The 21,449-nt window shown below is 55.3% G+C and overlaps 1 protein-coding gene across 1 annotated transcript in view; it reads right to left on the bottom strand.

Moving 5' to 3' along the window:
- Positions 1 to 21,183, bottom strand: part of TMEM255B (transmembrane protein 255B) — a 39,735-nt gene extending 18,552 nt beyond the window's left edge. The window contains exons 1-4 of the mRNA XM_042904897.1: positions 21,138 to 21,183; positions 16,538 to 16,677; positions 13,873 to 13,935; positions 1,453 to 1,542 (exon numbers count right to left, since the gene is read on the bottom strand). Of these exons, the coding sequence (XP_042760831.1) occupies positions 1,453 to 1,542; positions 13,873 to 13,935; positions 16,538 to 16,677; positions 21,138 to 21,183 (339 nt within the window). The remainder of the gene's footprint in view (positions 1 to 1,452; positions 1,543 to 13,872; positions 13,936 to 16,537; positions 16,678 to 21,137) is intronic.
- Positions 21,184 to 21,449: the final 266 nt, after the last annotated feature.

The raw sequence follows: 21,449 nt of genomic DNA, 5'->3' as shown, positions 1-21,449 counted from the left end.
TCCGGGTTCAGGGACAGCATGCGCTCACCCATGAGGAGGAGGGGCCGGGGAGCATTACAGGCCCCTGTACAAACGCTCCACCTTGTGACCTCTCAAAGCTGCACCCCAAACACCATCCCCCTGGAAGCCAGGTCTCGACATGAGAATTTATGGGGACACGGCACTCGGTGACAGCACCGTCATGGGGCTCACCGAGTGGGGGGCTTACTGGCAACCTCAAGGCAGCCAGGCAGAAGGAACGTGAAGTGTGTCTGCTCCCAGCCCATTGCCCTCAGGCCATAAATGTGTCAGGCGTTCTGGGGGAACAACCAGCTGTTCAGAGTCCTTTAGCAGGACAGGGTGCCAGGAAGGTGGACAGCTTGCCCCGCAGAGGTCAACGCAGCACCAACCCACCACCTCCTGAGTCCAGAGTCCAAGGTCAAAGGCAGCTGCCCATGACAGGTGTTCAGAAAGAAACGCAGGCGAAGGACAGGTCAGGCTTCAGCTGAGGGTATAACGCTATCTCTGCTGGGCCCCCAGGTTGGCAGAAAAATCTCACTTCCACCTGCCCAGTTTGAAACAAGAGCCATTTCCCGACATTGTAACAAAGCTTTTCTAAACATACAAACTGGTTAGGAAAATGTCCTACGTAATTGGACAACGGATTCCACATTTGCCTTGGCCGCCTTGACTGACTTCAGCATACTCGAGTATTTATTTCTATGCTCCTCGTTCCGTGGCCTGGCTCTCTCCCTCACTCGAACCTGCTTGCTCCAAGTAGAACAAGCCGGAGTTCCCAGATCCCAGGGCGTGTGCCTGGTGTGGCTCTGTCCTCAGCCACTGCCAAGGACTCTCACACTTGGGCCCTCAGCCCCTATGAAGGACTCTCCCACTCAGCCGTCCACACGGAGATGAAACAAGCATAAGGGTCTCACAGCTACCGTGCCAGTGAGAAAATGCCAACATCACCCCTCAAGACACATACTTGAACTACTGCACATGAGTGTGTGAGGGCACTATGTGTGTACCTATGAGTATGTGCACGCACCTGAGTGTGTGCATGTGTGCCCACGAGTGTGCATGCATCCGTGTGCATGTGTACATATGTGAGTGCATGCGTGTGACCATCAGTGTGTGAGTGTGCATGCACATGTGTGTGTCCATGAGTGTGTGCATGTGTGTGTGTGTCCGTGTGCACGTGTGTGCCTGTGTGTGTGACCATCAGTGTGTATGCATGCACATGAGTGTGCATGCGCACACGTGTGTGTTTGCCTATGTGTGTATGTGCATGTGCTGGGTCAGTTTTGCAGAGAATGAGGAAAAGCCAGCAAGGCAGAGAGAGTGGTTGGCAGACCTGGGGAGGGAGGACCCGGAAGGTCAGTGAGCTGAGTTCTGCAACATGAAATTTTGCTTCTGTAGATATTTTCAAACCCCGACAGTGACGGAGAACAAAATGGAGGAAGGGACACTCACTATGTGCCGAGCAGCAAACACGCCGTCCACGATGGCGCAACAGAAGGCCGCCACCACGCCGAAGCTGATGAACACGATGGCCGCGACCAGCTGGGGCAGAGGGCAGAGAAGCGAGTGGGCGTTACACGCTCCCGATACAGTCCTCCAGATGCCAGCTGCCCGAGTCCCACCCCGCCGCCCCGGGCCCACCGCCGCTCCCACCGCCCCATGACTCAGCCCAGCCCGCGGGCTGTGTTCTTGCGCTGTGGTGGGAGACGGGCCCCCGGGTCCTCCGCACACCCCCTCATGAATAATCAGAATATCAGACCGTCTGCAGCTTTTTGCTATTACAAATTCTGCCACAACGACCCTAAATAGGATCCGTGTTGAATCTGGTTTTCTGGGTGGGCGTCTCTGCGGGACAGACCCCTCACATTCAGACAGGACACGTTCAGGTCTGTGCGCCTTATGGTCTGAGAAACGCCACCTCGTCCATAACGAGGCTTTGCCAGTTTTCACTCCAAAGGCCTAGCACCTCCTTATACCCAAGTGATGCCTCCCTTTCATTTTCTAAGTGTCAGCCATCTGCTGGCTACCACAGGCTCACTGCTGTTTCCAGCCACGTCTCTCTTAGCTGAAGAAACCTTTCTTTCCATTGTCGGCCACTTTCTCTACATATTTTAAACTATCTTTGTGAAATAATTTTAAACTTCCCATAACAGGTAGCAAACATAGTACAAAGAATTCCCACATGTCGTTTCCCTGAGTTTCCCCAAGTATTGTCACCGTCCAAACCACTGCAACAGCCTTGTCACCTGCAACTCCTTTCCAGCAGCAAGAACCCCGCCCACATGACCCATGGCAGCATATTTATTTCCCGGGTCCAGGACTCTGCATAAAGCAACTTGGAACCACCCACCCCTTGTGACTGGCAAACTGTAAGCAGTGCCCAGTGTTTGTGAGCAGTCCTCTGGGTCTCCAGCCTTGGAAACAGGCCCCAGACTGTCCCCCAAGTCACTCAGGGTGCTTTCTCCCAAGCATCTGAGCTGCTTCTGGACAACGCAGTCAGGCTCACTGGCCACGGCTCCACGCAACCAGCTCCCCCTCTGTCCTTGTTAACCTGAGTTATTTTGTTCAACAAGGCGCAGGGAGCTGGCTTGACACTCCAGGGGACAGTGTGGCAGGGTGCTGGGCCCCACCCCCCACAGCTGCTATTCCAAGGCGCAGGGAATCGGGCCCGCTCTCAGCCGCCAGCCCTACCAGCGCCCGGTGGAAACGGTCCCCTGATGTTGCAAATCGGGGCTGTGCCTAAGTCCTTTGGGGGTCTCTGAACTGGTGACTGTCTGGTCCTCAATTTCCCCACCTGGAGTCAGAGGTGTTGGCTCCGACTCATTCTTGCCATGCGTCCTCGCAGCCTGCCTCTCTGGTGTGGCCGGTAGACGTGACAAAACCAACAGAGGTCCTTGGCTGTTCCCCACGGTCTGACACTTGTGACATTTTGTGATGAACTGACAGAGAATTTGAGGCCCCGAGGGGAGGTGTGCAGAAAGCCCTGCCTGCTCATCTGCACAACGAAGAACTATTACCCCACAGAAGCTGCAGTGTTAACACCACTGTTCTGCACAACAGCTTGGCCGTTGACTCAGCAACAACCAGACCACGGTGCCTCCCCCGCGCTGAGAACTAACCACCCCCCCTCCATGGTACCAGGCGTCAACCCAGCACCCTGGGGCATAGACAGGGAGGACTCGCCTTACCCTGAGGGCACTGGAAGGCCCTGGAAAAACAAGCCAAGTTCTGGGGGGCAGGGGAGGGTGTGAGACCAGGCAGGGGCTGCCCACCTGCCACGCCCACCGCAAAGGTAGCCAAAGAAAAAAGCACTTCCTTCATTCTGCTGGGGAAGGAGAAGACACTGGTCACTTCCTCGGGGAAACCACTGCACAAGTAAAAGGATGGGTGTGTAAAGTCACGTGAACATCATTTGCAGAAACTGTACTGACGGAACTCTCCTGCATTTGTACTGCTGTTGTGAAAAAATGCATTAAAACATATATAAACGATTCAGATGGCAGCTTTCAAATTTCCCAGCACCTCACTTTCCAAAAAAAATGAAAAGCTTGCATCTAATTTGGCTGCTGAGTCTTCAAGCTTTGACCGTCCTGCCGCCCCCAGAGGGACATCCTGGCCCTTGCCCAGCTTGGGTCCCTCCTAATGGCCTGAACCCCAAGGCTGCATCAGCCGGGAGTCCGTCCCTGCCGCTTGCTGCGTCCAATTTTCCTTGCGCAGAATCCCCAGCCAGGAGGCCAATGGAAAACAGACTCAAAGATGAACAGGATCACCTTAGAACCCAGAGTCACTTAGCACACACCCTCCCGGTCCTGACATCTGTGACATTACTGTCAGCTGCAGGGAGGTCTAGCCACACTGCAATCCCAGGATGCAGCCTCCTACCTGCCTGCCAGACCTCCTGAGTGGCCGGTGAACTCAGGAAGGGGTCAGACTCTGACAAGTCCAAAAGCAGGGAGAGCCGCTCCACCAGCAAATGCCTCCTGGGCTCCTGCTTTGTCCTGGACACCGAGCCCTGTTGGCCCATGGCACTCTGGGATCCCAGGCAGCCTTGGCTGTCCCCACAGAGGACTCTCCTAGAGCCTGGCAGGGTATGTGGTTGGGAGTGGGTGTCTGCCTGCCCTGTGCACCCACACTCTAGCTCTGGTGCTGGCCCAGAGCATCCACCAAGCACTTGCCCATTGTCTGAGAAGCTTCCAGAAGTGGCCCTGCTACTTCTCTCACTGTGCATGTGCAAGCAAAGCGTTGTGGGGACTGCTGTCCCAGCAAGCTTACCATGCACCAACTTGATGGCCCTTCAGAGAACATCACACTCCCCCTCCTGGCCATGCGACCAGCTCTGAGCCAGCGGTGGCCTGGCCAGAGTCCTGGAGAGCTGAGAGGCCTCCCTGACACCCCACCTGATTTCACCCAGAACTTCGCAGAAGCACAGGATGTGTAGTATCCTCTGACATTGCCTGACTGCCCTCAATCATCCAGACTTACAAAACATTGTTTGGTCTTGTACAAGCTGTCCCCACCATTTGAATATCCTCATCACCTTTCAACTGACCTTGTCTTTCTGCCCACTGCTCCTGAAAGTTAAAATTCAGTGCTAGCGTGATCACACACACGCGGTAAGTCAAGTGCTAGTGTGACCACACACAGGATTAAGTCAGCGAGATCAGGGGGTGGCACTGCCTGAGATCCTCTAGTGCGTCAGCCCCCAGGTCCAGGAGATCATGGTGGGAAAGATGTTGGACGTTCTCTCCTCCAACGTTCGGGCTGGAAGTAGGAAGTGTTCCAGAACAGAGACAGAAGAGCTCTCTTAGGGATGCCCTGTGGGTCTGTCTGGTCTGTCAGGTGCCAGTAAGGACAAGGAGGCAGAACTCATCACGCCTTGAGGGGACACAAGCCACATCACTCTCCACACTGTGTGAGGCCACCACACAGACAGACTTTGCATGGAAGCTGTTACTCCCTCAGGGACAGAAGGGAACAGGTCTCACTGCCCTATAGGGCCCTTCTCCTGGGAAGGGGGAAGGTCACCTTCACATCTCCACGTGGCTCTGAGTTTATATCGCAACAGGGAAGGCAGATTAAAAACGAAATACCAGTAGACAAGGTCATGTTGATAACATGGAAATCGGGAAAACAGTGGGTGTGAGCTTGTCACCAGGTGGGAAGGTTGTCACCAGGTGGGCAGGCCTCTCATCCAAGGATAAGACAGACCCAGTGAGTCAGGGCCGCCAAGGGAGCAAGGGATCGGGGTCTTGCCCGGAGGATCTGAGAAGGCCTACCCTGGGGCGTGAGAGCCCTCTGGCTGTGGGAGCTGAACTGGGGCAGGTAGAAAGGGGACAGTTAGCTCCTGGTGACAGCGACCCAGGCAGGTGATGACCAGGGTGGGGCCCAGTGCAGGGCAAGGGGCTGGTCTGATGGTGGCATCCAGGGGACACAGGAGAGGCAGAGCCATTGGGCCCACGGTCTGGGAGAGACATCTGTGCTGGTGGAGGGGGCATTAATGACAAGGCCAGGTGGAAGATGGCCCCCAGTGCAGGTGGAGGGGCGCAGTCTGACGCCCAGGAGTGTCACATGTATGCGGCTGGCAGGGACGCCGTCTGCCAAGGAGAATGTCACCAGGCCTTCACCAGGGAGCCCTGAGGCAGTCCCAACACCCCAAGCAGGGAGTCAGGACTCTTAGGCTATCCCTCACCACGGGTCCCTTGTCCCCACGTCCATCCTCCCTGTGTCCCTTGTCCCCAAGTGTTCCTCATCCCCAGGTATTCTTTGTTCCCACATCCATCGTCCAGGTGTCCCTCAGCCCCTTTGTACTGTCTGCCTCTAGTCCTGACTGGGGTCCTCCTGCTGGAGACACCGCAGGCCCCAGTGCATGTCACCATGCAGACCACCCTGCCTACCCCATGACCCCAGGCTGGACTTCATGTGTCCTCCATCCATACTCCTGCTGTCCATACCTTCCTCCCCCAACCACGTGGATGGGGTAGAAATTAATCATGGATGGAAAGTCCAAATATGTGGAAACCGAACATCATACCCTTAAACAACCGATGGGTCAAAGAAGAAGCCACCAGGGGGACTGCACACCAGTTTGGGGTGAACAGGATGAAATGAAAGCACACCGGGGCCCCACTCCAGTGCGGTTGAGGCTCTCCGGGAACTCACAGTGGTAAACACGCACACTGAAAAAGAAGACAGCTCTCAGATCAGCTGCCTTCCGCCCTAAAGAACTAGAAAAAGGAGAGCAAACGAAGCCTGAAGCCAGCAAAAGAAAGGAAATTATAAAGGTTAACACAGAGAAAAAAGACGCGGGCGGAAAAGAAAGACAATCAATGTTCTTTAAGAACATCAATAAAGTTGACAAATCTTTAGCTAAACTAAGAAAACAAGAGGAAAAAGCAAGTGACTAAAATCAGAAATAAGTTTGGGAACAGTATTACCAACTTTACAGAAATTAAAGGATTATAAGAAGATACTGTGAGCTTTTGTGCACCAACAAAGTTGATCATCTAGACGAACAAATTGTAAGAAGCACACAAAGTACCAAAACTGACTCCAGAAGAAATAGAAATTTTCCACAGACACATACAAATAAGACTGAATCAGTAACCAAAAGCCTCCAACAAAGGACCAGATAGCCTCCTTGGTGGTGTGCAGGGAGAGAGGCGGGCGGGTGCAGGACCTGGGGCAGAGGTGAGATCAAGGGGACTCCCTGTCCTGCAGCTGCAGGGAGAGCCCCGGGGATCACAGCCGCCACAGGGGGCATGTCTGCTTGGCGAGCTGGCATTCCGGCCCTCACCCACAAGCACCCCAACCTCCCCATCCCAGCCTCAGGACAGATCCTTCCGGGCCTCCCTGCCTGACTGCCACTCTCCATCCTCCCCACAGCTCCTCCCATGCACCCTGGGCAGTGCTCCCTGTGCATCCGTGGCAGGAGATCAGGACTCCCCACCGCGTGCCTAGCAGCACCGTGCACAGGACGTGTGCACTGAATGTTTCTGGGGGAGAAATGGACACATAGCAACACACACACAGGGCACGGGAAGCTCGGGAGAGGCGGTGCCCCAGAAGCAATAGCGACGGTCCCGGGTGGTCATGCTGGGGGCAGTCAGATTACTTTGACGCAGAATCAGTAACTTCATTTTCCTGCGACACAGGCCAGCGTGCACCAGTGTCTCTAGCACATGCTGAAAGTGCTGCAGGAGAATGTCATTCTCTGGGGAGCGCAGCTTAGACAGCCCAGGGTGTGGCGTCCCATCAGAAAGGCCCCAGGGCCCTATCTAAACACGGAGACACGGGGGCCTGTCCCGAAAGCAGCTCAGATATTCCAACCAGACATTGTGTGGACTCGTGGCAACTGAAACATAAGTTCCAGGCGGTGGTTTCAGATGGAGCCCCTCCATGAGCACCGAAATCTGTGGAAACTGAGACCCAGGCGCACCTGGTCCTGTGAGAATCCTCCCCGTGTAATCAGTGGTCACTAGCTGTCGGCTCCCAGGACCAGTGAGCGAAAGTCACAGAGGATGAGGGCAGGGCACAGTGCTTTCACACACTAGCTGGCTCCCCACGCCACCAGGAGTCGGGCTGCAGGACCACTCCCTTCGGAGCAGCACACCCTGTCCCGGCACGCGGCGCACGCGGCCCCAGTGTGACGTCTCCGGGTAGTGCCACGAACCACGCCGTGCCTCACACCCAGCCTGCTGGCCTGGGGACTGCCCCAGCCCCCGCTGCCCGGATTCCTGGGCAGAAAGGAACAGGAGGGTTTGTACCAGTCACAAGGCCATGGACGGAGGCCGGCCTCAGCGGCCAGACAGCCCTCACGGCTCCCGTGTCAGCAAGTGACAGGGCAGGGTGTGGCTGGTGGCCCTGGTGGAGCGATAAGAGGACAGGGCCACCCACCAACCAGTTTTTATGTGACTGGAGCTGCTGAGTCCGCTTCCTGCGTGGCAGCTACTAACTCTTGTGGGCCTCCAACCTTGGGTGCTTAAAACCCAGAACGGTTTTCCTATTCCAAAGCCACAGTCAACCAGATGGCAGGGAGGGTGGTCATTCCCGTGGCTTCTTCACTCACTTCTTCCACCACCTTTCTCCCGAAATCAACCAGACTTCTGGAGGGTGTAGGCCATGGTGTCTTCATCCTGGGGGAGGGTGTCATCCAGAGCCCCTAGTCCTTTAGACCCCACAGGCATGGCCCCAGAAGCTTGAGAGGAGAAGGGTGAAGAAGCCATGAACTCCTGTCCCCAAAGTGTTGCCGGCAGCCTGTAAGACGCTGCAAAGAGGGCTCGCCCTCAAATGCCCCGCACGTGGCTCCCTATGTCTGTGTCCAGGCTCCTGTGGCGGAGCGAGGGCATCCAAGGTCAGGCAGCCTCCAGGACACCAGTCACTAGTGAGACCTGCAGAGTGGACGTGGGGTCCAGCAGGCCCACACCCTCCACCTGCTTCTCAGGCGTTTGTTGTGGACATCGGCAGGTTTCCTCCCGATGACCTCCAGGTCCCCAGTCCAGGACCTCGGAGTACCGTGCCTGGAGGCCTAGGGTCCCTTCTCCCCCGCCCCTCCCAGGCTGGTCTGGGGGGCACAGGCCACCTCAGCTTCTGTGTGACGAGGTGAGAGGCTGGACACACCCCGTCAGGGCCCCCAATGTCCAGACCCGCAGCAGAAGCAAAGCAGGAGAGGAGGGAGGACCCAGCCGGGACCCCATCACACAGCACAGGACGACAGGCTCCCTATGGACCAGGCACCTGCGGGTTCCTGGTGGTTCCATTAGTTCAGCTGATGTTTTTACACCACGTTCCAGGGTTGCACGGTCTCATCTCTGTCTGTGTGTTTGCATGTCTGTATGTGTCTGTCTGTGTGTCTGTGTGTGTCTATATGTGTGTCTCTGTGTGTGTCTATGTGTGTCTGTGTGTGTCTCTGTACGTCTGTATATGTGTCTGCATGTGTGTCTGTGTATCTGCATGTCTATGTGTGTCTATATTTGTGTCTGTGTGTGTCTCTGTGTGTCCTTCTGTCTCTGTGTGTGTCTGTGTGTCCGTGTGCACACACATGGAGGCAGGTGGACAGTTTGCACACCACTCTCAGCCCCCCCCGCCCCCTGCCTCTGGGGCTGTGTGGATGGCTGGGCTGATATTGAACTTGATGATTTGTGCGTCCGTCTGGGTGAGGAGAAGCCAGCAACTCACCATCAGTGGGAAAATAGGAAAAGCTGACTCACTCTGGGGCATTTTTTGGACATCACAGGAAGCCAACGTGGTGATGGGAGAAGGTAATGGTGCAGCCACTGTAACAATTGGATCCCACCACTCGAGTTGAACAAACCATTTACAGATGAAATGGCACTATCTGGTATTTGTTCCAAAATAATACAGGAAGGGAAGAAATGGGTGAGAGATAACTGGCCATGAGATTCATTGGGCTCTAGGGCCTACTTTTGTATATGTTTAATTTTTTTTTTAATTTTTTAACGTATATTTATTTTTTTGAGACAGAGAGACAGAGCATGAACGGGGGAGGGGCAGAGAGAGAGGGAGACACAGAATCTGAAGCAGGCTCCAGGCTCTGAGCCATCAGCCCAGAGCCCGACGTGGGGCTCGAACTCACGGACCGTGAGACCATGACCTGAGCCAAAGTCGGACGCTTAACCGACTGAGCCACCCAGGTGCCCCTGTTTAATTTTTTTAATGTTTATTTATTACTGAGAAAGAGAGAGAGTGCCAGCAGGGGAGGGGCAGAGAGAGGGAGACACAGAATTGGAAGCAGGCTCCAGGCTTTGAGCTGTCAGCACAGAGCCTGACATGGGTCTTGAACACACGAACCATGAGATCATGACCTGAGCCGAAATCAAGGGGTCAGATGCTAAACTGACTGAGCCACCCAGGTGCCCCTAAATTTCTTATCGTAAAAAAACAAAAAGAAATCAAGAAAGAAGAAAGCATTCTTACATATGTGGATGCACGTGAAATGTATTCTCTCTTTCGCTGACATTTTCTCAGCTTGCTATTTACAGACTCCTTTCGAAGCAACCGCACCCGGGGGGCTCAGGAACAGTGAGTGACATTGGCACCACCCCTCCGCCCCCGGACACCTGCTCCGGGCCAACACTGTACTGAACCTCCTCACACAGGTGTTCCCGGCAGCCCTGGAAATGGGGAAACTGAGGCCCAGAAAGGTCAAGTAAGTTTCCCAAGATCACACCACCCTAGTGGTGGACACAGGTCTCAGTCTCCATCAACATGAAGTCAAACGTTAGAGTGCGGTGCGCTCACCCTACAAAGTTAGTCCGGAAGAGCCCCTCCTCACCAGGGGAAATGGGGCTGCACAGGGTCACAGACGACTCCCGTCCGCAGGCTCTGGTCTGGGAAGCCGGGGCCCCATCTTGCCAGGCACACAGAAGCTTGCAGGTAAGATGGGCCCCACACTGCTCTCTTACTAAAGCCTCCGAAACAGACCTCCAGCATCCAGACTGGACAGGAAGAAACAAAACTATGTCTGTCTGCAGGCGACATGATCTTACGGATGGAGAGCCCTAAGGGATCCACTTGAAACGATTAAAACAAATGAATGAGTTCCACAGAGCTACAGGATACAAGATCAGCATAGAAAAACTTATTGTATTTTTACACCCATTTAATGGACAATCCAAAAATGAAGTTACGGGAAAAAATCTATTCCTAATACCCTCAAAAAGAATAAAACACTTAGGAATAAACTTAACAAAGGGAGCACGAAACTTAAGACACTTAACAAAACATTGTTGAGGACAACGTAAGAAGATCTAAAAAACTAGGAAAACATCTCAAGTTCATGGGTGAGGATACTTAACATCTCTCAGCCAGATACACTCCCTAAGCTGATGTACAGGTTAAGCAGAATCCAGCTGACCTCTCCGCAGAAACTGGCAAGCTGATTCTAACACTCGTGTGAAATTGCAAAGACAGAGAATAACCAGAACAGTCCTGGAAAAGAGGAACAAAGTAGGAGGACTTGAGTTCTGGTTTCAAAACTCACTACAAAGCACCAGTGACCGAGACAGCACACATCGACACGAACACTGGCCCATGGAGAAAAAGCACTGTGGCTGACAAGGCCACCGAGACCATTCGGAGCGATTGGTGCCAGGACAACGGAGCAGCCACCGGCAAAAAGATAGAATGTGGACCCCTTCTCACAACATATGCAAACACTGACTCAGAATGGACCAAAGACTTAAACGTAAGTGACGAAACTCAGAAAACACAGGGGGTAAATCTTCACAATCTTGGAACTGGCGTGGGACACTTAGACCAAGAGCACAGGCGACGAGAGAGAACATACACACCTGGGGCTTCCTCGAAACTGCAAGCTTCTGTGCTCAAGGGAGACAATATTGGCAAATCACATACCTGACAAAGGACTGGCCTCTGGCCATAAAGGGTCTGACCCCTGAAGGAGAGGAACACAAGTCACCCAGTTTAAACATCTGCAAGGGACCTGAATAGACGTTTGTCTAAAAACAGATGTAGAGAAAGCCAAGAAGGTCACGGAAAGAAGCCCAAAGTCACTAGTCACGGAGGAAATACCACGGTGAGATACCACGACGTTCCCACCAGGAGGGCTGGGAAGGGCTGGGGACACTGGAGACCCCGAATGCGCTGGCGGGCATGTAAGACGGTGGCCCCACGACAGCAACTCCACTGCTAGCACCATGCCCCACGTTCACACTCGCCTCGAAGCCCAAGGCGGCGGCCTCCCCAGGGACCAGCACTGACAAACAGACACAGAATGTACCCCATCCATTCACTGGAACATGACTTAGCCATAAAGCACCGCGGTCCTGACACAGGCAGCCACGGGGATGAACCTGGAAAGCACTATGCTGAGTGACAGATGTGGGCCAGGCCGTGCACACAGTCCAGACCGAAAGCAGGTTAGTGGTCACCCAGGGCTGGACACAGGCGCCAGCGGGTGGTTTCTGGTTGAAAGGACGAAATGTCCTCAAATTGGCTGTGCTGGTGGTTGCACACACCCGTTATATGCTAAAGCCACTGCATTTTACACGTTAAAGGGGTGAGTTATGTCTCAATAAAGCTCTTTTTAAAAGGTAAAGAAACAGGCGTCCCTGGACCAAACTGGGTCCTCACCACCCACGTGGCAGCCGCCTGGCCTCCGGCTTCACAGCCAGCTCTGAGCCTTGGGGAAACTGCGTGGAAAAGCAGGTCAGGAGGCTCTCAGCCTGCAGAGCCAGGCAGGAGCACTGACAGAGACCTCAGCAGGACAGGCGATCAGGCAGGGAGGGGGCACAGAGGCAGGGGCGGGGCCGGAGAGCAGGCAGGGAGGGGTCCAGCGGGCAGGGGAGGGGCCGGAGGGGGCGTGGCACGGAGGCAGGGGCGGGGCGGAGACACCAGAGGCGGTGGGAGGGAAACCGGACCAAGGCCCAGGACCTGGTAACACCCCTGACAGCGGGGTTCCAGCTTCTCCCCACCCCCACCAGGAGGCCCTCTCTATCCAAAAGCAGTGTTTGCTGAAGAGATCGAGCCTTGTGCTTGACCGCTCCTGGCAGCCCTAAATCCCTGACCTCTCCTGGGGACAGCAACACTTGAATGTGTTAAAGCTTGGGAGCAAATCGCTTTTCCCGCTGCAGACTCCTAACCATGGCCCCAGCGGGGGCACAGAAAGACCTTGGCAAGAATCTTCAAGGGCGCCACCTCCAGGGCTCCTTCTGGATTCTGGACGCCTCCCTCCTGCAGGAGATCCACCCAGAGGCCAGGGCTTCAAGGACCCAGAGGGCTGATCCCCCAGATCCCCCTACACCAGCACCAGCCAGGCAAGGACGGTGGGGTCACGCACCGCTTGGGGACCTGGCAGGAGCGTGGGGTCCCTCTGTCCCCCTCTTCTTAGCCAGCGGCCCAGGGTGGCAACCCACCCTTCCTCTCCCCCAGACTCAGGGTAAAACACTTCTTGCTGCCAGAATCCAAACCTCTTTGTCATGCTTCCTCCCTGGCCCCATCCCAGGACCACCCTCACTTGGCCAGGCTCCTTCTGCACCAGGGGCCACTTTCTCATCGCGCAGTTATGACAGCGGCCACCACAGCCAAGCCACAGGCCTTCCCTCTCAGCCAGGGAATGGGGGGCACGTGGGGTCATGTACTGCAGCCCCTCACACAGTGGACCCCAGGGCAGGTGACCGCAGATTTGGGAATAAGTAAGATGAAGCCAATGCAGGCAGGCGTTAGAGGTGAGTGGGAACCGGCCATGTGGCCCCAAGCCCCCCTGAACTGCTGTCACAATTCAACACCAGCCCACAGTGAACTGGCAAAATTAACTGCTTACTCTTGGAGCTGTGTCCCCAAAGCAAACAGATCCCAAATAGAAATCATTGATTAAAAACACCACGTTCACAAAACCGATCGAGGCTGGCGGTAATCTACTCCAGGACGTGGGGGACAGGGGTCCACTAGGGACCAGACATGGGGGACGAGCGTGGGGGCCGGGCAAGGTCTGGACTTCCTCTCTGTCAAGTCTGAGTGAGTTTGGCTCCTCTGGCCTTTGCATCTCCCCCCTCTCCTTGGCCTGTGGGAGCCTATACATCATCCTTTAATTTGCTAATCCCCAACCCACCCCATACCCCAAACTCTTCTTTCTGTGCCTCAACTTCAGCTGCCAGGACCACCATGTGAGTCTGTAGGGTTCACCCTACAATCCTAGAAGCAACTGTCACTTAGACTGTGAAGGACGCCCATAAGCCCTGAGGCCAGAGTTGTACAGTGCACAGCCTGGGGAACCTGGGCCCGGATCCTCGGTTGCTGGATTGGGGCCGGGGGCTTCCCCAGGAATACTAGCTGTAGCCATAACATAACACACTCTTACTGCCCACGTTTGAAAGAAACTACGAACATTCTTACCATCTGCCTCCGGTTCTCCACCAGGTTGATGCCGATAATCCCCAAGAAAGCTCCAAAGCCCAGCTAGAGGGAAACGGAGAACGTGCCCGGTTAGCACACGGAGGCTTAGAGCTCGCAGGGATCAGCAAATCGGAGGCCGCCCCCTCGAAAACATCTTACCAAAGGGGCAAAGTCACCCCTCCCCAACCACCTTCACCACCTAGCGGCCCACAGGCTCGTGCCCGTCTGGGTGGCGTCTCGGGCTCCACCAAAGCCAGTGGTGGGAATACAAGCCACTGAAATGCAACCTGTTCAAACAATTTAACTCTTGATCACAGAATAGGGCAGCACAGGCCCCTCACCTCTGGCCTGAGGGACAGCTCCTCACGGTTACCCAGAGGGTGAGGGGCCCACCTGCTTTCCCCCAGGCCTGGCAGCAGTCCAAGTCAGAGGCTGGCTCCTCAGGGAAGGTGTGGGGACCAGGCGCCCATAGGTGAGCCGGCAGACAGGTAATCATGAGAGGGGAGGAGGTAAAAGGAGGGAAGGAGGCTCCAGCAGGAGGAGGATGCTGAGGGGCGTCTCCCTATCCTGGAGACAGCCTCAGCTCCCGGCCTCCTCACCTCAAAACCAGGGACCCAGGGCCAGGCTGGACCCTCCACTGAGTGTGGTTCCCTCAGCTTGAGCGACGTCGGACAAGGGACAACGGAGGTGAGCAGCTGGGTAGGGACCCCGCCTGCCCCGGAGTTTGGGAGGCACCTCCGTGGGCGCTCAAGTCCACGGTGTCAAATTTAATGCCCTGAAAGTCTGACCGCCTTACGGCTACAGAAGCCTGTATCTGTAATGGTGAACAGTGCCTGTGGAGACGGACACATGTGCACAGAGGAAGTTTCCACCTGTAACTGAAGAATTCTCAAGGAGGAAAGGTGAACGTTTTCTTCACGTCTAGCTCCACCGCTCAAAAGCATCAGAATTCCAGGCCAACATAATGTATTAAGGTGTTTCCATTAAGTTTCGCCAACTGGCATGCTCTTTCCAAGATGTGCCTCCAGCCGTGGCTTCATCCTGAGAACTGCTGCTGTCATGCCCACGTGGGACGCGGGGTCTCCTAGGAAGGGACCTTTACCCACATCGTCTTCAGGTGGATTTCATCTGGTCTCCGTAGCTCACCTTCAGAACTGGCCACTGCCCGGGAACCTAGCTCTGCCAGAGGCTTGACCTTGGGGGGTGGGTCCTCACAGCCCTGGCCCCATTTCCAGGGGTTCCCCCACAACACCCGGCAGAAAAGTAGGGCCCCAACATATTGGCAGCTCTTAACATTTTACTGATAAAACTTTTTCTGCACAGACCCTATGTGTTTACTCATAAACAACACACAAGTAGATAATATAGGCTTATAAAACATAGACAAAAAATAAAAATAAAGTATTAATATAAAGATGAAGTGGGAGCGCCTGGGTGGCTCAGTCGGTCAAGCATCCGACTCTTGATCTCGTCTCAGGTCATGACCCCAGGGTCGTGGGATCGAGCACCATGTCGGGCTCTGTGCTGACACCACAGAGCCTGCTTGGGGTTCTCTCTCCCTCTGTCTCTGCCCCTCCCCTGAGCTCTCTTTCCCTCTATCTCTCTTAAAAGAAATAAATAAACTTGAGGGGCGCCTGGGTGGCTCAGTCAGTTAAGCGTCTGACTTCGGCTCAGGACATGATCTCACAGTCCGTGAGTTCGAGCCCTGCATCGGGCTCTGTGCTGCCAGCTCAGAGCCTGGAGCCTGTTTCAGACTCTGTGTCTCCCTCTCTCTGACCCTCCCCCATTCATGCTCTGTCTCTCTCTGTCTCAAAAATAAATAAAGGTTAAAAAAATTAAAAAAAAAAAAAGAAAGAAAGAAAGAAAGAAACTTGAAAAAAAAATTTTAATAGAGATAAAGTGAACAATGTATGTGAAATATTTTTAAATATTTAATGTCAAAACCTTTCCATCCTTGCTAAAAATGTCGGACTAATGTTACTCTAATAACTAATGTTATTAGAATGTTATTATCTAATAACTAATGTTATTACTAATCTTGATACTTTTAGTGACAGTAATGTGATTAAAAGATCTTCATTAAAAAAGAAAACCTTGATTTAGCATTTTTGACACAGCAGCTCTGGGTTCTGGTGCATTTTAAGGGCCTCAAAGCTGATAAAGGCCCCTTCCAGACTCCTGTCCAGTGTATGCCCTTGGAGCAAATTCTACTGCTAACAACAGTGGATGTGAATTCATAGTTCAAAAAAATCTCCCTGGTAATTCTGAATCTGGGTGGCCCTTCTTGCCAGATCTGATTAGGCTGTCCCCAATTTGCCGCGTGGCATTACTGCCCGAAATATGAAGTTAGTGGTTGGTGACGCCCTCTGCTGCCACCCCCACAAGATGGAGTGAGGAATACTACCCTCCACAGGGGGGTCTTTGCAGGACTCAATTAAAGCTGTGGTCAGAGCGCTGTCTCGGGGCTGGAATCCGGCCGTCAGGGCTGGTCTCTGCACCCCCTCCCACCCCTGCTCCAGGCCCCCGTCAAGACCAGTTGATCAGCAACCACCACCCACACAGGGCCCGGGAGGGGACACGGGTGCCTCTGGGGACAGACTCTGCCGGCCACAAGCCCCGACATGGCGCAGCCCTCCCGCACACCCCCGGGGGTGGCCGCACTCACAATGACCCCTGGGTAGTAGCCCCCCACGGTCACGTTCTCTGTCCTGGTGGTGGCCGCGAGGCCGATGGTCAGGATACAGACGGACGCCACCAGCAGCGACCCCACAAACCAAAGTGAGGTCTTTCTTCTGGCAAACCCTTCTGGAAGGAGGACAAACAGGAACCGTTAGCAAGGGGATGGGCTCAGAGTGGGGCCCAGCCAACAGCACCCTCCTCGCCATGCTGCTCTCGGGCCACAGGCTCCGAGGACCCCAGACCACCCGCACAGGCCACCCCCTCTTCCCAGTTGCCCTGTTTCTCTGGGTGGGGACTCGGGGTCTCCCTCGTCACCTGCCAACCCACCCACTCCTTGACATCCGCCTCCCCTGCTCTGCAGCCCCCACTGCAACCAGTGACCCTCACTCCAGCATTTAGTGCCCAGGTCCCAGAACCCCAGACAATGAACCTCATGCGGGCAGGTGGGGTGTGATTTCCCTGCTCCCTGCCACCTGACACCGTGCCTGCAGGCTAGGTGCTCAAGGGTCCATGCCACCAGGCTTCACCCCCAAACCAGTGCCCTCCGAAGCCTTCATCCTGGCAGCCCACACAGCAGAGGTCGTGCTCAGCCACTTACTGAGCGCCCACTGTGTGCAGACCCTCCCTCGTCCTCGAACCCCACACGCCTGCCCTGCTCCAGACTGCAGGGGGGACCTTGCACTCAGAGGCCGCTCTGCTCCGTGCAGCGCCACCCAAGCTGTCCCCACCCACCATCCACCCCCAGGACCCTGCTCAGTGTCAAACCCGTGAATGGCTACATGAACGGGGGGCAGAAAAGACTCAGAAGCGCATCGGAGGCTGCCACTGCCCACCCGGACACCCATCCCCTTGCCTTTGTTAACAGACCGTTACGGGATGCGGAAGTGTGAAGGGCGCATCCTACAGCCTCTGCTCCAGCTGTACGGTTACATTCTTGCCAAATAATCGTCCATCTGTCCGTCCGTCCGTCCGTCCGTCCAAGCAAAGGATGCTCCATAGGCCCAGCAGACATCTCTTAAAGGAGCCTGCCCCTTGCTTTTCTCCCAGTCATCCTTCCCACTGCCTGGAATATGAGCAGAAAGGCAGAGCCCCAGGCAGCCATTTTGGGCCATGAGGGAACCTTGTGCACAGAGGCAGCACTTGCAGAATGGCAGAGCAGGAAGATGGCCCTGGTTGTTGCCTCGGAACTTGAGCAGCAAGATAAAGTCCCTGGACTATGGCTGCTACTTGGGATGTCCCAGGGTTTGTAGGCAAACCTAATTCCAGGTGGCACAGAACTCAAGAAGGCAGCCAGAAAGGAGAACTTGCCATTGCCTGACCCTCCCTCAAGTCTCGAATTCTGGGTTTCTCGTTGCCCTAACTTTCTTCTTTGTGGTGTGTCTCGGGGAGGCAGGGAAGCCCCGTTTACAGCAATCACCCCCCTGCCCCGTGCCCCACCAGCAGCAGCCACACCACGGAGACAGTTTGCCAGGAGAGGTCAAGGCAAGACTCCACTCCGAGCCCAACCAGGCTGTTGGCTTGTGTTTTGTTTTATAATGGTTTTTTTAATTTTAATTTTTTTAGAGAGAAAGAGAGATGGGGGAGAGGGGACAGAGAGAGAGAGAGAGGGAGAGAGGAGAGAGAGAGAGAGAGAGAGAGAGAATCCCAAGTAGGCTCCTCACCATCTGCACAGAGCCCCATGCAGAGCTCGAGCCCACCACCCTGGGATCGTGACCTGAGCTGAGATCAAGAGTCATACACTCAGCCCACTGAGCCACCCAGGTGCCCCAGGCTTTTGCTTTCTGGAAGCTTAGCGATCTTGAGCCCTGTGATTCAGAACCAAATCAGGATGCAAGGAATACAGGTCTTTGCCTGCACTGAAGTTCTTCTGTCAACACTGTGTGTGCTCAGTGGGGGGCCAGCTGCATGCGGGAGTTTGCGCGTGTGCTCTGGAAGGTGCCTGAATTTACAATTCTGTGGCCCTGCCAGCAACGCTCAACGGCCAGTCAAGTAATGACCAGGTGGTCACGTGCTCAGACATGAACTACACAGACAAACTCACTGTGCAAGCTCAGGCAACGCGCTTCTCTTGTGCCGTTTTTCCTAACTGGAGGCATCGCATATCTTACGCCCAAGACCACCAGCCAGATGTCTCAACACCTGTTCCCACCACAGCACAACAACCCCCGGGGCCTTGTCCCTTAACCCCTCAGTGGCACCAGTGGCACCTGCCTGCAGGAACATCGTCAGATCCGCTAGTGACACTCGGACACGCTGATGACAGCGGAGCAAAAAGCTAAACACGTCTCCTTCGGGATGGTGGTCATCCCCCTGAGGCCCATTCCGTCATGGTCTCCCGAGTCCGGCTTTCCCTCCAAGGCTCAGGCCCTCGAGATGCTGTCACCCCACGGCATTGCGGGGACAGTTAACGGGAGGCCGAGGACAGCGGCCCCACTCGTGCAGGGTGCCAGAAAGCGTGGCTCTGGCCAGCTGTGGTGTCTGGACTCCAGAGAGGCAGAATCCTGACCTTAAATGCTCCTTATAAATACAGGAGATGGCATAAAAACCAGGGAATGAGAAATAAACTCAAGAAGAAGGCAGGACATCTTTACAATTACCCTACAACACATTGTTAGATCAGGTTTCAGAGACGAAAGGGTTGTGCACTACAGGAAGCCCCCAGCGCCCCGTGGACCACCCCCGGATCCTCCTACCCATCAGCAGGGCCGTTAGTATGTGTGGTTACAAATGGCGCACCCTCAAGACAAACATCTGTCCAGTCTGCCACACCCAGGCAGCCTCCTGGACCGGCCGTGTGGTCTCGAGCTGCCCAGAGGAGAAGCCCGTGGGGTGGGGGCTGTCTGGCCCGTCTGCCACTGGAGCCCGTGCCTGGCTCAGACAGGCAGATCTGGAGCCACCAACCTCAGCTTCCCGATCTGCAAAGTGGAGATGATGGCAACACCTGCGTTAGCCGCCTCCTAAGGGCCATGCGGCCCCAGCGCGAGGACCTCGGGGAAAGCCCCCCCACTCCCCACTGAGGTGAGCGGAGTGAATCCATCAGCCAGGGTGGAGGGAACAGTAGCACAGTCCCGGCTCTAAGCCGGCTCTCCAGCTTGAGGGGAAGGCCACCAGCCATCTCTGCGTGGTGCTCACGTCTTTCCCTGCCTGTGTGTCCATCCCTCCTAGAGCATCTGAGCCACGTAGGCCCTCCCTTGCCCTGCACCCCAGCCCCAGCCCTCTCCCGAACCATGACTCCTGTGGCAGTCTGGCCACGTCTAGACTGGATGGGCTGCAGTTCCCGTCACCAAGATGGTGTCGGGGGTGGGGGGAGAGCTTGGAAGCCCCCCCGTCACCGCCTCCCTGCCAGCAGGGCCTTGGTGTCCCAGGGAGAAGAATGTGCTCACTTCCTCACGTTGGGACACCCGGTCACAGAGGCAAAGAGATGCCCCTGTAACTAGACCCAGGCAGAATGGCGTGACTCAGCCATCAGCTTCCCACTGTCTGCTTTGGCATCTGACACACACCAGGGTGCTGACTGCAGAAACATGAACTAGGAAATACCTATGAGGCCACCCCGGCCACACTAAGGTTTAGAATTTTTAAGTAAGAGACCAACTCCTGGTATTACTTTCTTAGTTTATGATTCCTCATCAGAAGAACTAACTAAGTCCAAACTGTTTTAAACCATCACGTCCCATTAGCGTAATATGTGATGATGGCTAGTTAGACCATTGCGTCCACTAGTGTAATACATGATGACGGTTAGTTAAGAACAGGCATCATTACCATCACTAGTGAGTAACCTGTCTGGAGGACGAAACACATGGGAATCAGTCTGCCGCAGAGCACTGTACCTTGGAGACGGAGGTGCAGGGCTGTTCTTTCAAGAAGCCAGATTCCTTGGCTATTATTCAAAACTCAAACACCACTAACTCATCTGGTTTTTAGTAAGACTTTCCAAAGATGCTGGAGGCAGCAGAAGCCACTGGGTGTGTGTGGGGGGGGATGGGATCACCCGTGGGGGGGACGGGATCACCCATGGGGGGGAAACAGCAGGAGGTGGCTGGTGACCCCCCCCCGCCCCCAGCGTCTCAGGGAGTCCTCCTTTCTTTTCCTTCCAAACCTTCCCCTCCCCGCTCAGGAAAACACACCAGCATCCTTCCAGGCCTGGGGCCTGTCCAGATGCATCTGGGCTTGGTCCGGCCAATCAAAGAACCCGGGGTTCCAGGACTCGTGGGCCAGAGGATGTAGGGGATTGGAACAGAGCTGCACCAAACCATGAGAAGAAGCCACCGGTTGTTGAAACAAGTTCTAGAAATGTGTGCAGGCTGAGCGAGGGCAGGGGAGGCTGAGGGCAGTGTGGGTGTCAGCTGGGAAGTAGGAGCCTGCTGTCTGTGGTAACAGATGTGGGAACAGACAGGGGAGACCCAGAAGCTGAGACAGGCAAGCAGGGAGAAAGGGCAGAGCCTGGCCAGGAGAGAATCCGTGTCAGGACAAGGTCCCAAAGGTGAAGCCCCAGGGTTGCTGGAAGGAGCTGTGGACCTGGCCTTTACCCTCCCAACTCCCACCCCAGCCCACGACCTGCCTGCATGCCGGTACCTCCTCACCTGTGTTGTCCAGCAGGGCCAGGGGCCCGGGCACCGGCGGCTGCATCTCGGGGGAGAGCACTGGCTCTGTCTGGCCGTGGATCAGTGAGGATCAGTGTCCAGGAGCACCGCCCCTTCTCTGTGCTCAGACCGCCTCCTTCCCACCTGCGCTGCGCTCCCTCCCTCCCCACTCCTCCCACTGGTCCTGCATGTGTGTGTTGGGGGGGGGGGGGGTTGCTGAGGGCCTGAGGCAGACCCACTGGAAAGTCCCCCTGGATTTCTGGTCGGTGCCCGCAGGTCACAGGCTGCAGAGGGGAGGGATGCAGGGAGGCC

This window comes from Panthera leo, chromosome A1 (genome assembly GCF_018350215.1).
Source record: "Panthera leo isolate Ple1 chromosome A1, P.leo_Ple1_pat1.1, whole genome shotgun sequence".
Lineage (NCBI taxonomy): Eukaryota > Metazoa > Chordata > Mammalia > Carnivora > Felidae > Panthera > Panthera leo.
This window is presented reverse-complemented; position numbering and strand designations above follow the sequence as displayed.